Genomic DNA, 17,719 nt, shown 5'->3' with positions numbered 1-17,719 from the left:
AATCACTTAGCTGCTGGGCGCTAGGTAGCACTTAACCACGCCCATAAATGTTGTAAGACCACGCCCCTGGCAGAGAACCAGAGCGCGAGAGAGACGGTTTTATACAGTACATATAACATGTTTGAAGGGTTATTTTCATACATGTGTGTCTGTGCAGCTTTTCTCTTTCTGTTTATCATTCTGTGAACTACAAGGCAATTACTTTAAGGTTATTTAATATATGACATTAATCACCATTTTCACTGTTATTTCTTTAAGAAATCCTGATTAATCAGGTCATTTTCTTCTTCGTAAAAATGCAGAACTTACTATTTAGAGGCAAAAAAAACAAAAAACATTAGAAATGTATTACACAGTGATGGGTTCACAGGGTGTCTGCTACAACAACCTAAAATGCTAAATGACATGAATAATACATAAAGAATAAAGTAAGCAAGTGTTAACAACCCTGAAAGGCTTCAGTTTATCTAATTATTAAGAAAGTGGCCATTAGCTAAATAATTAAAAACAAACAATAACAAAACAACTTAAATAAAACAAAATAGTTCAATAAAATAACACAGATTAAATATTACAAAAATTAAATAGTTAAATAAGGTGAGGAAATTAGAAAAAGGAAAATGTGAAATAAATTAAAGGAGCTCAATATGTGAAAGTCTAAATCAATTGATAAATAAATTGTTATTAAAATAATTATTTCAGTGATTGATTCATAATTATTATTAAAAGTAGTCTTGTGCTCTTGTTTGTTTGCTTGTATTAATCTGGATCTTGGGTGAGTGACTGACAAATGGATTCATCATTTTGTATACGAGCTTTAGAATTTTATATTAAATGTTAATTTTTACACCTTTGATATATTCATAGCAAAGTAGAAAAGTTCAATGAGTTGATGCAAATCGCTAAAATCTTGACACTAACTTTATCTGTATTTAATTTGTACTCTTTCGATAAAACAAATAATGAATGTTCTAAATACGTTTTTCCCAACCATTTGGAGCCACAGCACATCACCAAACAAAAATGTCACAAAATACATATTGATAGTTGTTCCCTGCACCAGGCAGTGTGGAATTGGCTCAGTTTATCCCCAGTATAGCTTTTTTGCTTTTTTCTGACCACTCAGCATGCTAGGGCCTTCATCTAGGTTGGAATTTTTCCAGGTCCCAGGTCAGACAGATTACTTTTTCACCTCAAATGTTTATCTATTGCTATTACAAGCTGCTATCTCACACACAGTATGTCTATTGTGTACTTTCTTTTCCGTCTTCCTCTGTTTTACTGGCAGTTGGCAACCAATTTAATTAGAGCAGGTAATTGTACCGCCCTCTAGTGGAAGAGAATGTAATTGTTCTGCCTGTTACTCACGCCGGTCACTTAGTGTACCAATCAGGTGGAACAAGATAATCTTCCACGGCACTCTGGTCATTTCTCACAGCACACCTATGTGCCGCGGCACAGTGGTTGGGAAACACTGTTCGAGACAGATACTTATATAAGCTGGGATGTCTTCTTGTTAAATTGTTAAAGTGGAATTATAAATATTCCAATTTAATACTGAAAGTATTAAATAAAGTCAAAATAGTCCACCTGCTTTTTTCCTCAAATGGAAATAATGTGAACACAAAATGTTCAACGACACACACTCACACAAACACACACACAGTGTATTCCCGTCTCACCCATGTGATTCCTTTAATCAAGCTTTGTTAATCACCGTGCAACAACAGTTTAACACTGAGTGTTTGAGGACAGCAGGAAATTGTTAATCTGAGCTGTTAAATCAATGCACACACAGGTCATCTGGATCCAAACCAGCCTACCAACCTCCTCCACATCAGCTACTTTGCAGTGGCCTCATTTAAAATAAATAAATAAGACGGTAAAAGGTTTATTAAGTCAGAAAGCTTAATGAATGAATGTAGTAACCATGATGCCATTAACACCTCAAAAGTTATTTGACACCATAAAAGGAATATAATTATTTATTTATTAATTTTCTTTTTTTCAGTCTCTTAAAGTGTGATCTTTCTTGACAGAGCGACAGGATAATGGAGGACTAAATCAACCTATACTTGTTGCATGTTTGCATTTTTTTTTCTTTATGTAGGTTTTACTTTGTAAAAACATCACGTTTTTCTGTAGAAGAACTTGATGTTTATAGATTGTGTGTTTTTGTTGTTTCTCCGCTGATTTTTTTTTTCTTTAAGCTTCAACTTTGGTAAAGCCGTGCAAAAATTTTAATACTTAAGTTTTTATCCCAAAGTTTGGACACCAGTGTGTTCTTGGTTAACCATTCCTCTACATTTATCAGCAGTGCCCTCTTGTGGCAAACCATTGGAACTGCACTTGATTAATTATGGACTGACTGTGTATTATTCTTAATAATGATCAGCATTTTAATAAAGTAACTTGCTCAAGTGTTGCACTGTGTAATTGCTACAGAATCATCATTGTGATGATTTAAATTGTCATCTTTGAAAATCCGCCTCATTAAAATAAAGGCAGTCACCAGATCAATGGAGCTGAAAATAGAAAAGATATCTGAAAATCCCTCAACTCCAAAGCACAAAAGAGAACACATTAGCTTCACTGCTATTCTAGACACTGTTAATATCTGATTACATACTTCCTGTGTGTTCACCTGTGTTATTCTGACTCAGGCTCCTGATCTCTCCACTGTGTTAGTCATGTGAGAGTTTTTTAGCTGCGTGGTGCCAAGTTTCAGTTTACTTCACTTCACATTTACCGTGCAGAAAGAAGATTCTGTTTTGAGCAAAGCTCAGCGCACACAGGCACTTACAGTAAGAAGAACTTTCTGTAGTGCTCATTTACATATTTTATTCTAAAGCCGGCCTGCATGCTGTATATTTATGTATGTCACTTGTATACCTGCATACAAATGACCGCATTCTTCCAGAGGACAAATGTGGTCATTCACTGGTAGAAACTCTCAGAGAGCTGCAAATTCTTGATGAATCAAGCATACAATATATCGCTTTGTGTGTGTGTAACAAAACTAACTTCAAGGTTATTTAATGTCACTTCATCATAAGCACTTTGAAGTAGAAGGGACAAGAAAACAGCCACATGCTGATACCTGGGGTTTTGTGCAATTACAATCCTACAGAACTGTAAATTTGTTTTAACTTGCCTGAATTAACAAACATGTTGCAAACTCAATACCTCACAAATATGAAGTAAAGGTAACTGGAGTCTTGTGAGTAAAAAAAAATCAGCAGAAAGTTGTAGAGAGTTCAGAGTACTTGTTATTAGCTTAATCTGTTAAGAGGCAGATATTCAATTCACTTTTATGTATATTCTGCCAAATCATGACAAAATTCATTTCAAGGTGCTTAATATTGTAAGGTAAAGACCTTCCAACAATACAGAGATACCGCAACAACAAGAGGACCCCCTGTGAGCAAGAGCTATGGTGACAGCGGGAAAGAAAAACTCCCTTTTAAAATGAGGAAACCTCAGCCAGAACCAGGCTCATCATGGTAATAACAAATCATTAAATGTAGAGTGGTGTATAAACACACGGTGAATGAAAAAGTGTATGTTATCCATTCAATAAGATTTAATTAACACCCCTGAAGCTTTGCACTACACGGCTCATTTAACAATACAATAGTCTCACTCATGGTCTATTAAAAGCCAGACCTTTACCCTGTTCCTGCCCACACGCACACTGGAAATCCATTACACATTTACAAGAATCAACGTATGACGTAACTGAATTAATGATGCAAACACTAATAAATTCAGGATTCATGTTAAACATTAACCATCCCACGAGTCTGTGCGGACATCAGGTGGAAATCAAGTAGGTAGGTGAATAATAGTAAGCAAACTTTCCCAGCCAGTATAACCAAAGTGCCAATTCAAATTCAGTCATGACTGTATTTAGAGTATGTAAGCTGTTATCAGCTAAATTCTTTAATATTGCTTCCTAAGCCTTTGTCGCAATTTTCCACATTTTTCCTGTCACTTTGTGGATCATGTTAAGTTGTTCAGCATCAAAATTTTGTAGTTTCACATTTGTGATTTGGGCTTCTTTCACGTTGTTGGACAGCACTTGGTGTTCTTTTGCTTCTCTTTCCTTTCTTTTGGTGTCTTTGCAGCTACTGTAAGTGGCAGCTTTGCATGTCTTAGTACTGATTTTACTTACTATTTTTGCAGATGATTGCATCACTGTAGCAGTGTTGCATTCTATGTAGTTATTTTACATCACTGTGGTCATTTTATATCTGTATATATTTATATATATATACATATATATATATATGTTTATATATATATATACATATATATATGTATATATTTTATATCTGTGTATGTGTGTTTGTCGTTGAAGTCTTTTTTGTTCTGTCTGTGTTTTTGAGCATGTTTACATTTTCTGCACCTCTCGGAGCTCATTTTGCCCTTAACAGTGGTCATTCTGCCTCTCATTTTTGTGTTTCGCATTTCTTTATCCCACACTTTTGTCTGCATACTTTGTGCTGCATGTATGCCTTTTTTTAAAATATTATGATGCCTATGTCTATCTATGCCTATGGTTATGTAGTTTGTAAATTTGTAAATGTTTCAGAGGTATTTTGTTTCTGAGTTTTTGAAGAAGTTTTGGTTATTTAGTGTGTCTTTGTCCAACCTTTGTGCCTCTGATGAGGATTCAGAGCATTTGGTGTCACTTTGTGTGATTTAGTTTGTTTGTTTGTTTGTTTGTTTGTTTGTTTGTTTGTTTGTTTGTTTGTTTGAAGGCATTTTGAGGCATTCTGCATCTCTTTGTCAAACTTTTGTTTCTATTTTAAGACATTTTGGTTTATTTTATACTACTTTGCACCACTATTTGCGCCCCGTGGAAGATGTTTCAGATTGTTTTGTGTCACTTTGAATGATTTTTGTGCTTCTTTGTCCAAATTCTGGGTTTCTTTGCACATCTTTTTGCACGTGGGAGAACATTTTCTCCCACTTTTTGTGTCTGGGCGTTCAGGACATTTTGAGGCTTTTCTAGTTGTTTTGGGCCCCTTTGTTACTTTGCAGTTATATATTTGCCGTTTTGCGTGTTGGTATATTACAGTTTAGGTCAGGTGCACTTTAAAAAAAAACAACTTTTCGCCACCCATGTTCATCCTCTTCTTCCGCCTCTTTACCTGGTTACTTCTCCCAGCACATACTGCCGCACACCATCACGTTAAGTTAACTAAACTAAACGTTTAATCCTCCATATTTATTTATTCTTCTTCTCCGCGTTTTTTTTCCTGTTGGTGACGTCACGGCGTCGGAGAGCGCCGAGCTCGCGACCAGGGAAAACAGGGAAGCTTGGAGAAAGTGTCATCTGAAACTCGCCGCAAAGATAGTTGTTGTCTGTATATTAAGACTTTACAGACTGCTTTTTCTCGCCTCGAAATCTTCCGAACACGCGGTGGAAGTGTTCAGCTAACCCTGGAAGTCATGTTGGGGCTTTAAAGTTGACGGTGTTTGAGCTTTCGCGGTGCAAGTTGGCGACGAAGCCAAAACAAGAGGAAGAATAAATAATGTGCCTGTCGCCGCCGCTGCTTCTGTTCTGACACGGCTCCAGTTTCCCACAGACACTCAGAAGAAGCAATTTGAAGGAGGAAGACAGAAAGTGAGAAAATAAGGTAGTAAAAGAAGAAGGAGAAATGGCCGAGGCACGCTCAGAAGAAGAGGAGGAAAGCGTGATGAGGGACACTCGGGAGCAAGTGGTCCGACGACAGCCCAACGCCTCCAGAGGTAAAGAAAGAGCCACAAACATCATCTTTATGCGTTTGCTTTAAACTGTTTCCACCTGATAGACATCCAGTTCATTAATACATAAGGAAGAAATAAGCTGTCACGAGTCTGGAAGGAAATGCAACCCCCAAGGTTTGATATTATATGACCACATTTCCACCGATAAAGCTCAAAGCAAACAAACTGTCAGGTTTATTCTCTGTTATTCTTTATTTTCACATTGTGGTAATGTTTCTGTTTCACTTTTGCTCTATTAAAAGGTATCTTAACATACTGTTTAGCAGCTCTGGGATCCCAGACCCCCCCCTCCCTTCCTCGTCTGTGAATGTTTAGCATCCCCGCAAAATCTATCACAGCACTGATAAAACGGCACCTTGACATGCATATAATGTGCAGTGTAGGCTCAAAATGCCGCTCACCTAGGGGTTTAAGAGGCAAAATATGAAGCCTGGATCCAGTGTGGACAGTGTTTATGATACTTGGTGTACATTTCAGGTCTAAAACCTTTAAATAAGAGACGTTTTATGAAGCGCGTTAATGTTTAGAACTGATTATCTGATTAAAAATTAGTTGGCAACGTTTTTTGATTGTTATTTTTAAAGCATGAACGCAAAAATGTGTGTATATTTCCTAGCTTTCTTTTATCTTTCTAATCTCAGACCAAGCAGGCAGTTTAGATTTGGCAGCTCTTGAGTGCTTTGTCATTTTTTCCTCAAATCACAAACACATTTCTGATAAGGTTTGTTTAGAAAGCCGTGATGTAGATGAGTGTGTGTCGCCTGGTTGAACTCAGGGTTGTAAATTCTTATATCATGATGTGAACTTGCCAACACTGGGGTCAAAGTTTGTGTATGCCTGTGCCAGGACTTACAACCATTAGTTGAATGACCAAGTCTTCCTCTTTGTCTCTCTCTCGGGGAAGTTAAATTATAACTTGTCCTGACTCTTCTAGGCTTTTCTCAGTTAGTGCGTGAGTAAAGTGAGTCTGTAATTCTTCAGAAACTCTTCAGATGATGCATTCGCTTCTGCCCTGTGGTTAGGGCGGGTACATTTTTGGAGAAATTACCACCGCGTCTTGACATGATTAACTGACACAATGCCACCTGTGTGTCTTTTTCTGGTTGTTATGTAAAGTTTCTAAGTCATCCTGGGAGTAATGTCAGGCTTAAAGATTAGGCTACATGAGATTAGATTTAATCCTGGGTGATATTTTTGTGGTGGCTAGAGAGGAATACTGGTGCTTTTATGATTTCATTTGCTAAACATGGAGCTGTAAGTGGTAATTATATTTATTACACAGTTGTTTTGACTTTGCAATACCAAATACTCACTAACGTGACAAATGATGGTTATTCATAGTACATGGGTAGAAAATTGTATGTTTCCTAACTGTCCTGTGGCAAGGAAGTGGCTGTGTACAGAAGGCCTACATTAAATATATATATATATATATATATATATATATAGCATACCTTTTTTTTTAAGACAGGAAACCAAAACAACTTTTACAGGCTGTACTTTGAGGAAGTGTTGGCACAATGTGACTGTAATCTGTGACCAAAACAAAACAAGACTGTTCATTTAAATGTGAGATCATTGCATCTTTTGCCCTAATTTAGCAAACATTCCTCATCAGCAGCCTTATTCTGCATCATACATCAGAGATGATGGAAAAGGTAGATGGGGTGACCATAACATCGGTGGTCTTGGACTTTGGATTTCGAAAAAGACAAGCTGCGAATGGTCAATACACGGGCACATGTGCACTACATTGACCAAAGAACTGGGCCACATAGACATTACCCCACATAGCAGACAGATCTGGCCTGGATCTGGTGTCATGCTGGCATTGCTGGCTGACTTCTGGCATGGTAAGTGGTCATCCAGATATGGGCCAGGCCTGGCGCAGATGGCACAGTTTATGCGATGGCATGCCACATCTGGCCCAATTATGGTTTAGTTTATGTGGCCCAGGCTCACAAAAAACAGGTCTTCATTTTTTGTGGTTCAATCTAGGGCTGTTCGATATAACGATATATATTGGATGACAATATAAAAACGTCTATCGTTTCATATTACGCTATCGTTTGTTTCGTGTTTACACCAATTTTTTTTCATCGTTTTGATGGTCACTAGTGGCTATATTAATTTGTTAAAGTTATCTCTTTCTCTTATATTTAATATCACGACACTACGGACGGACAAGTGACTGTTTTTACGTGTTGTCGTTAGCAACCACGATGATAAAACAATGGCATGGCTTTGCCATCCGCTTGTTTGTTTTGCATGTTAACCTTTCACAATAAAGCTCAAGATCCTGTTGAGACTTTTCAAAATAAACTAAATCCCATGAAAGAGCATGCAGGATTTTTACGGATGAGAAGCAAAAAAGAGGCGTTAGGTGCTAAAAAATAAACCTTAGACTCAAACGTTAGAACAGGCTTTTCCCCGCAGCACGCCGTGTAATAAATATTCACAAAGAAAGCGGTGGCCATTACAATTTATGTTTAAAAATGTATAACTTCATGCATTGGTTAAAAGTCTCAACTCCAGGTACACAACGCCCAGCTGAAAACACTTCCTGCAAGTCGAGCTGCCCGAGATTCACAGAATTTACAGAAAATGTTAAATTTTTGTGATTTATATCGTTATCGGGATGATGGATGTCTTATATCGGGGTATGAGATTATGGTCATATCGCACAGCCCTAGTTCAATCCCTGGCTCCTCCAGTCTGCATGTCAAGAGTGTGAATAGGTAGCACTCATGTAGGAAGCACTCAGTTTAGAGAAAGTGTGTGATTGGGTGAATGTGGCATGTTGTAAAGAGCACTTTGAGTAAACCGGGAGGGTTGAAAAGCGCTATATAAGAATCAGTCCATTCACTGTCCGAACAGAGTTTCGTCATGTTACTTTTGCACTATTATGTTCTGGCACATGTTGTTATTACATGGCTTGATTAAGGTCCACATTAGGCTGACATCTGGGGTCAGAGCTGAAACTGTTCTGGGCCAGCAAAGGACCACCAGTGTGTCTGCAACTAGCCTTGTGCTGGCCCATGTGTGGGCCACTTCTGGCAAACCTGATCTGGGCCACCAAAGGGCCATCATTCTTTGCAGTATGTGGGCCAGATCCAGGCCATACCAATTTTGCTATTTGGGACACCTACAGGAGCTGCTTGGACATTGAAACCCTATAGCATGAAGCTCCTAGTGCACCGTGTGTGTGCTCATGTTGATGTCAAAGGAAGACTGGAGTACCACATTTACTCAGTCAGCAGTGTGCTGATGACCTTTACACAGTCGGTGACACGCCCTGTAACTTTATCTGATCTGCCACTTCATGGTCGAGTTGCTGTGGTTCCTAAAGACTTCCAGTTTGCAATAACACGACTTACAGTTGATGATGGAAGATCTAGAAAGCAACTGGCTTATTCCGACAGCGGCGTCAATGACAGCACCGGTCAGAAATTCATTGAACTCTTTACAGCGACCCATCCTTTTCATGTTTGTAAAGGCACACTGCGTGATTTATTTATTTAATTAATTTTGTTTTTTTGTGGAAGTTTGAAAACTCTTGAATTCAAATAGTGTGGCAGAATAATTTTGTCCATATTTGGCGCAAAAGTCTTGAACCATCCTCATTTCTTTATATTTTGCTAGAAAAATGGGAAATGGATTCAGAAGTTTATTGACATGTAGAAACGAATATGAAAATGCAGCATACAAGGCAAAAACAGAGTTTGTACAATTCTTGAAAGCCAGCATTTAAGGTGACCACCTTTATTCTTCAACACAGTCTCTTAGGCAACCTTTATTGTCATTTCTTTAAGTAGTCTTCAGGAATAGTTCTCCAGGCTTCATGAAGGGCAGAGCTCTTCTTTGTTGGCTACCTTTTGTTCCATTCTCTGGCAACGTGATGGGAAATGCATTGTTCTATAGAGCGTTTCTACTCTCCCAGAGTACTCAAACCACTCTATATAACATGCCACATTCAAAGACCAAATAAATTCACCCAGTCACTTTTTTCTAAGCCTTTAGTGCAGGGGTAGGCAACTCCAGGCTTCGAGTGCCGGTGTCCTGCAGGTTTTAGATGTGTCCTTGATCAAACACAGCTGATTCAAATGGCTAAATTACCTCCTCAACATGTCTTGAAGTTCTCCAGGGGGCTGGTAATGAACTAATCATTTGATTCAGGTGTGTTGACCCAGGGTGAGATCTAAAACCTGCAGGACACCGGCACTCGAGGCCTGGCGTTGCCTACCCCTACTTTAGTGGTTCTTAACTAACATTCATGCACAACTTGGATTTAGTATCTTGCCGAAGGATACTTGGCATGCAGACTGGAGGAGTCAGGAATCGAACCACTCTCCTTCTGATCAGTAGTTAAAGTGCTCTACCTCCTGAGCTACAGCCACACTGCATCCAATATGATTAATAATGTTGAACTTAACACCCTAGGGAGGCCAAACCACGACTGAGGTATGCTTTTCCTGTTTCTTAAGGAGATGACTGTCAGGTACTGTTCATCTGCTCTGGAGTTTTTTTTTGTTTGTTTTTTAGGCCTGCTACTAACTCTTCGATTTCTGTTCATGGTGTTTAGGGAAGAGGAAACAGAGAAAATGGGAAGTTAGGATTACTTTTATTTCTTTGAACAAATTCTGAATTTGAATATACAAATATCTGAAGGCAAGGGATGGGATTTTTGTGTAGGAAGCTTCTGGTTTGTGTTTGTATCAGCCAAACATGTTTGAGCTGGAGTCTAAAATGGAGGTGGAGTCTAACTGTGAGATAAGATCCTGTCAGAGGAAGGAGGTGAATGATATCGAGCAGCATCACAAGTGCAGCCCGGCCATGGAGCCATCGGGCAGCGTGACATGAACAGGCTGGGACTAGCTTTCAAATTAATAAAGGTTCATATCCAAAGGTGAATTTTTGCTCCGTACTGAACTACAACAGAACACATCCACAATTCCCAGACAACTCATCACCTATAGAAGCTAATATAGCCTTAAACCACAAAATACATATATCAGGGAGTGTGTGAGAGTCTGAGTTGGTTGTTGTTGTTGTTGTTGTGCAATGAAACCCAACCATTTGATGAGCTGAGCTCACTTGGTTTTCATTAAATGTGTTTCAGATACTTTTTTTCTAACTTGAGAAATTGAATAGCAGAATATTTTGCAACATGAAGACATTGTTTATTAAAAATTGTAAACCATATGGAGACATTAAGTTACAGTCAGAACAACAAATACAGTGTGTGCGTCTGTTTGTGCAGCATTCCTGGACTGTGGTTTATTGTCTCTCTGTGGGTTTAAAAACAGTCTGTTAATAATTTTTCTGGCATCTGAGGTTAGGGATCGTGTTCAGCCTTTTCTTAGCTTCGGGACGTGCAGCTTAATGAAGAACCTTATTTTACCAGCACTGTTTAGTGTTATTATACATTAGATGAGAAGCTAAAGTGAACAGCGAACATTTAATAAAAGAATACCTTTGAAAGTAGTTGACCTTTTGCAAAAAAGGAAAAAAAAAATCTGAGCTGCATATTTTTAAAGGCTTTATTGAGCAGTCACATGTTTTTCCACACAGGCTCATCTGTGAGAGTGACAGGTGATAAATGCCTCATGTGAGTGCCACAGTTTTCAAGGATAAACATTCCCTCTGGAAGACTTTAAACTGGCATTGTAACTGAATTTTCAGCCACTTGGCAGCCATCTTGGCAATGCCTTTTGGCAGTTATTTGGGCAGAAGCCTCCCTGTTCTAAATGAATGGGAAGAAGGCTTTAATTCCACTTGTCTCCTGGAAAAAAAAGTGCTTAAATAAAATCAAAGATCAAATTAGATTTTAAAAAATGCTTTAAACTTCCGTGATGTAAATGAGCTTAATACATTTAGTGCTTCATGTCCACTTTAATGGAGTGTTGATTTCTTTCCTCCTACTATCTAAGGAAGCTTCATTGGGGGGGGGAAACTGTCCAAATCCCCTTTTCCTCACTAACCTCTGACCTCCTCGTGGCACACAAGAAAGCCAGTGGATGACGAACGCTGAGTGAAATCTGCTGCGGTGTGCATCTTGCGTGTTTGAATGCAGCTCCAGCAGAAAGCTAAGCCAGCCTGCTGCGCAGGACAAACATCTGGAAGTATTAAAACTCCGATGACTCCAGCAGAATCCGTCTGCAGCCAATTGCAGCCTCACTTCCTGGAGGTCCTCTGCCAATCAGGAACCTAGCCAGAGCTGATGGGCTGTCCAGTTAGAGTTTTTCAGGGACAGAAAGTAGAGGAAAAGAAGAAAAAGCACTGAAGGGAGAAGAGAGAAATTTTTTTGAGTTTTTGAAAAGAAGAACTATCTGCAGCAAGTTCTGCACACACGTCAGCATCTAGTTTTTCTGGACTTAAGCAGGTCATACTGATCTGGTTATCAGTTTGGGTTGGGAAGGAAGAAGAAAAAGGAGGTAGGAAATGGAAAAATACACATTCACAGAAAGTGCAGCTCTGCTTTTTCTTGGCTTTTCTCCTCCTTTCTCTTTTTTCTTGCTTTCTTCATCTTGTTGAAGGCATTATAGGAGGTGGTTCACATTTTTAAAAATTCAAATGCTCCCTTAACTTTTTTTCTGTGGTGATCACATGACTTATCAGGATGATTGTGACATCCTCTTCCTTTTGTCTTCACTTAGTTTCTGTAGGTGGCACTATTTTTCGTCTGCACTAAACCAGGATTAATCAATCTTTATTTTTCTATTTTCAAACCAAGATAAAAACAGTTTTGTCTTTTCAGCCTAAAACTTTGGAATGCAAAACGACGTTATTGAGGTTGAAGTTAAAATTTTGTTTCTCATTTCAATGTAGGACACATTAAATTACAATCAGAGGAACTTTTAGTACTTTTAATAATGACTTTTGGTCAATGTAAACACTTTGTTTTCACATTCAACAAGCTGCCCAAAGCATTCCTCAGAGTTTGGTCCATCTTGACATGTTGGTATCACATAGTTGCTGCAGATTTATAAGCTGCACGTCCATGATGTGAATCTCCTGCTTCTACCACATCTCAAAGGTCCTCTATTGAATAGGAGATCTGGTGACTGTGGAGCTCATTTTAGTATAGTGAAGATATTTTCACTTTCAATTTGGCAGTTTGAGATAATTTATGGTTTGTGACATGGTGTGTTCTACATCTCATCAGAAGATGGGTTCACTGCGGCCATGAAGGGATGGACATAGCCGGCAACAATACTCAAGTAGGCTGTGGTGTTTCAATGATGATCAGCTGGTAGTAAGAGGCCCGTTCTCTGTAATCCCTGGTGTAAAGGTTGTGTGGGAAAATCAATATAAAATATTCAGACAAGCACATCAGGCACCAACAACCACGCCACCTTCAGGATCACTTAATTCACCTTCAATGCCTATTCTGATGTTCAGGTTGAACTTCAGCAGGTTATGTTCACCACGTCTTCATGCGTAAATGCACTGAGGTGCTGCCATGTGCTTATCTAATTAGATGTTTATATTAATGAACATTTAAACAAGTGTAGCCAATAAATTGAACGGTCGGTGTAAATTACGTCATATGATCCACAAGAAAACCAGAATAAGTTATACAAGTTATTTTTACTAAGCAATAACTGAGCTGGTCTAAAGCCTTTTCAGCTCTTTGCCCACATGAACTGCTGAGTTCTGTAGACTAAACAGTGCCTGTTGGTTTACAATCACTCTTTCTCTCCCCAGGTCGTCCTGACAGACATAAGCCAGAGCATCGTCACAGGTAGGAGGTTTCACATTTCACTGTCTCTGCTGGCAGTATTTGCAAAAATGACTAAGTGCTTTGAAGAAGGGTGCGTCTAATCTCTCCCACATGTAACAGACAGTTTGCCCTGGAGAGGTGCGTTTGAAGTTGAATCCAGGTAAAAGGTCTGATTGCTTTGATCTGACCCTCTAAAAGGATTTACCTTACAGTACGAATCAGGCGTCTTTGGGTTAAAGGCGCAGCTTTGGAGGATTTTCTTCAGTATCCTTGCAGACTTCCAGGGAATGCTTTTCTCCCCTCTCGTCTGTGGTCCTGACACACTCCTGAAAGTATTTTGGCTGTTGGCCGGTGGCCATGGCAACTAGCTGGGGAAGTCACCGGGTTTAAAAAGTGTGTGTGTGTGTGTGTGTGTGTGTGTGTGTGTGTGTGTGTGTGTGGAACAAAGTGTTGCTTTTGTCGAGCTTGTATCACTTAAAAGACGTCAAACAAAGAATCCAAAGTGATTGTGAGAGGATCCAAATGCACAAATATATGGCAGGTTAAGTTTATTACTGAATACAGAAGTGAGTGGAAAGTCAAAGAATCTCCATTAAGTGACTTTTGAGACTTTATTTTGTGTATTGACCGACTGATGTTTGGCCAAGTCTCCTCACCTGAAGCAGAACATTTTTTTAAAAACTGATTCTGTTTTTCAAACTTTCATTGAATAAAAACTTAAAACCAAAGAAGTGCCAAAAACGGTAGTTTCTCTAAATGTCACCTTAGACACAGGTTATGGGATGCTCATGGGATACAGTAGTGACTTGTTACACTACATGTAGCCTCGAGGTTTATTGTCCTACTGGACACTAAGAGGGCCATAATTTACAAAATAAACATTATATTAATATCAGTGAAAGTTGGAACTAGTGATTGAGGCCATAAGATCACCAGGAAGGACCATCTGTCGTGCCGAGGACTTATATTATTACAGAGGCGCAGGTTGCTTTTATAACATCAGAAGATCACCTTTAGTGACCTCCCACCTCTAGACGCTCAAGATGCTTAAAACATTTGCAAAGCCCCCTTGGACGAATATAACGTGTGAAGCTCGTCTTTTTTTCTTTTTTTTTTTAACTGAGGGGGTTGTGTCATGATTCCAGAACAAAATGAGTGGGTGTGCGTCAGATGTTGGTGAGGGTAGTCCCTGCCTCTTCACCTTACCATAGCTAGCCTTGAAAAACCCAGAACCTGTTCTAATGGTCGTGAAGTCTTTACTAATATAAACTGAGGTGTCAAAACTCGTCATTGAGGCTACAGGGAGGTCGTCAAATGTCGTCTTTATGGGTTAAAGTAAAACCTCATCATCGTCTCCTTTCCTTTGGATGACCATCTACGAATTAGCTGTTGTCCAAAGGTATCTGCCATTTTCTTTATTGCACAGTTTCTCTGTGCCAGTAGGCTGTTAAATCCACATAGGAATCTGGGCCGTTAGGAGCCATTAAAAACACCTGTTTTGACAACAAGTGGTTCACTTGTCTTACTGCATTTAAATGTTTTTTGAACTGCTGAGCAATCAGTTGCACACAGCCCACAATGATGTAATGGGAAAAGAAGAAAACCAGTGAAAACTTTTTTTTGAAACATAGAAAAGCTACATTAGCACAGAGGTTCATTGTTCCTGCCGACTCTCACCTAAAAACTACAAATCATACCTTCTCCCAGTCAAACTGACACCTCTGACGGTGTAAACAAAGCTTGCTGAGCAGAGGCGTATTTCACTGACATTTAATAAGTGCATCGTGTTTTCTTCAACCTTTCTCTGCAGTAAACAAGGAGAAGTGGAAAGAGGAGGATAGAAGGAACATTTTTTCCACCAGTTTAAAGTAAAGCAGTGTGTTTGGGCAGTGTCAGGGGTGAGTCATGTGTGTCTGTTCATAGTTAGCAGCTCCGTGGCAGAAAGAGAGAGGGTGAGCAGCAGAGTCAAAAGACAGGCTGATCTATAACAGAAAGAGAGAAAGAACCGTCCTCGCGTCCTGTTATCGTCTTGGTGAGTCTGGCTAGATAACCTTCCTAGATTCCTAGAAAACAGCTTTTACCAGTTGCGTCAGATTTCCAAAGCAAAGCCGTTCCTTCCTTTAAAAGATCTTGAAAAGCTTATCCACGCATTTATTACATCCAGATTGGACTACTGTAACTCCCTCTACTCGGGCCTCCAACACTCCTCTCTTTGCCGGCTCCAGTTAATTCAAAATGCAGCTGCGCGTCTTTTAACAGGTACGAGAATTCATGAACACATAACTCCAATTTTAGCCAAATTACATTGGCTCCCTGTTAAATATCGTATAGATTTTAAAATTCTTTTGTTCACTTTTAATATTTTGAATAATTTAGCGCCCAGTTATCTTTCTGATTTACTCCATTCATACAATCCCAACAGGGCACTTAGATCATCCAACCATAGGCTCCTAGCACAACCTAGGACTCGAATGAAGTCGAGAGGCGACCGGGCCTTTGCATCCGTGGCACCCAGACTCTGGAATAACCTCCCCGTTCATATTCGCACTGCCGAGTCTATCCAGTCTTTTAAATTACGTCTTAAAACTTATTTTTTTACTTTGGCTTTTGATTCTGTCTAGTTGGCTGTTTTAGCTTGTTGCATTGTTACCTATTGTTTGTTGTCCTCTTCTATTGTTTGTTTTAACTGTCTCATGTTTTTATTGACTGTGAAGCACTATGGTCAACACTGTTGTTTTTAATATGTGCTATATAAATAAATTTTGATTTGATTTGATAGATTAGGAACTACTTTTCCATTTAAAAAGGAAGAGCTTTGGCTCACCTTTTCTGAAATGTCTGCTGTGATAGATGTGATTGCTGACAGTTGGAAAAATGGTCTATCTATTTGATAAACATGCTCCCAGTTTGGGAATACCAAGGAATTCTCCCAATTTATTTATTTTGTTTGTACTGGAATTTTAGCTAAATGTGCTTTCAGCAAAGTCTTTGCTCTACAGCTCATCTGACCAATGTGACCTCAAAGTGGGCGAGTCCAGTAAGTGTGCTGTATTGAAATGTGTTGATCAGAGTGGAAATTTTCGAACATTCTCCCTACTGTGTAATAATGCCAGTATCCACACAGCAGGAATAACTGTATATTTTATTTTATTTTTTTAACTTTTTTGGAGTTATTAGTGATTTTGCTGCAGGTTTTTGGCCATCCAGTGGTGCTGACTGGGTTCTTGGCTCTAGAAGATTGTAAAGGTGAAAAAACACATTTAACTGACAAATAAGATTCATTTAAGGGAGCTGCCATGAAAGTGACTCATTCTGCACCCTTTAGCTGAGGACTGAGTCACATGAGTTTTGCTTTGAATCATAAAATTATGCAGTATTATGTAAGAGTAAGCATACAGATCGGCGTTTCCGACTCGAACCGCCCTAGCTGCACCGTTGGAGTATATCATATATGGCTCTTTAAAGTATAGCCAGCAAAGTCTCAGGAATCAGGTGACTGAAAACTAAAGTCACACTAAAAACAGATCAGTTTTTTTTTATTCTTTAAGATCTTGTGAATTCAGCCCTAATGGTCAACGTTAGGGTGACCCCACCGGTCGCAGCAGATGGCCCCGCCCCTCCCTGAGCCTGGTTCTGTTGGAAGTTTCTTCCTGTTAAAAGGGAGTTTCTTCTTCCCACTGTCGCTAAAGTGCTCGCTCCTCCTGGTTTTTGCCCTTTACTGGCCAAGTCAACGGAAATCCTGAATTTGTAGTTATCTTCAGTGTAAGCATAGAAAAAGTGCTTGTGTGAATGGGTGATAATAGGTGAATGGGGCTCGCACTTTGAATGCTCTCGGATAGTTGAAGTGCTTTATGTAAGAATCATTGCATTTAGTTAAATGATGCTGTTTTCAGAAGTGTTACCATATTTGAATGAGGCACTGAAGCAAATAAAATAAGCCATGGAGGAAGTATCATAGAATTTTGTCCTTTTGTTTCATCGTCCAGTGTTTGAGAAAACAGATGCAGCATTTACACTTGAGACACGCATAAACATCCACATGCAGTAACACAGGCCCTTTAATCACAGCACAGACTGTTATTGTAACAGAGCAGAGTGATGCAAGCTACAAAGAGGTGCTTTTTAACTACAGGAACTTTTTTTAGTTGGTATCTATTGGAGGTCATACTTCTCTTTTCGGTCTCCATCTAGAGGGACTGGAGACCATAATTCTTCTTAAAA

General features: G+C 39.1%; 1 protein-coding gene across 3 annotated transcripts in view; it reads left to right on the top strand.

Annotated features, from left to right (window-relative positions):
- Positions 1-5,191: 5,191 nt before the first annotated feature.
- LOC146579390 (uncharacterized) overlaps positions 5,192-17,719 on the top strand; it is a 35,798-nt gene continuing 23,270 nt past the window's right edge. The window contains exons 1-2 of one of the 3 annotated variants that reach the window (XM_085269187.1): positions 5,192-5,757; positions 13,483-13,519. In XM_085269187.1, coding sequence (XP_085125313.1) covers positions 5,667-5,757; positions 13,483-13,519 — 128 coding nt within the window. In that variant the 5' untranslated portion in view covers positions 5,192-5,666. The remainder of the gene's footprint in view (positions 5,758-13,482; positions 13,520-17,719) is intronic. The other 2 variants (XM_085269186.1, XM_085269185.1) reach the window with 2 other exon arrangements.

The sequence above is a fragment of the Mchenga conophoros genome, linkage group LG3 (assembly GCF_057382185.1).
Source record: "Mchenga conophoros isolate Kocher_MC1m ecotype Shallow Benthic linkage group LG3, M_conophoros_male_GT1.1, whole genome shotgun sequence".
Classification (NCBI taxonomy): domain Eukaryota; kingdom Metazoa; phylum Chordata; class Actinopteri; order Cichliformes; family Cichlidae; genus Mchenga; species Mchenga conophoros.
The sequence above is the reverse complement of the archived record's forward strand: the minus strand, read 5'-3'. Positions and strand labels throughout refer to the sequence as shown.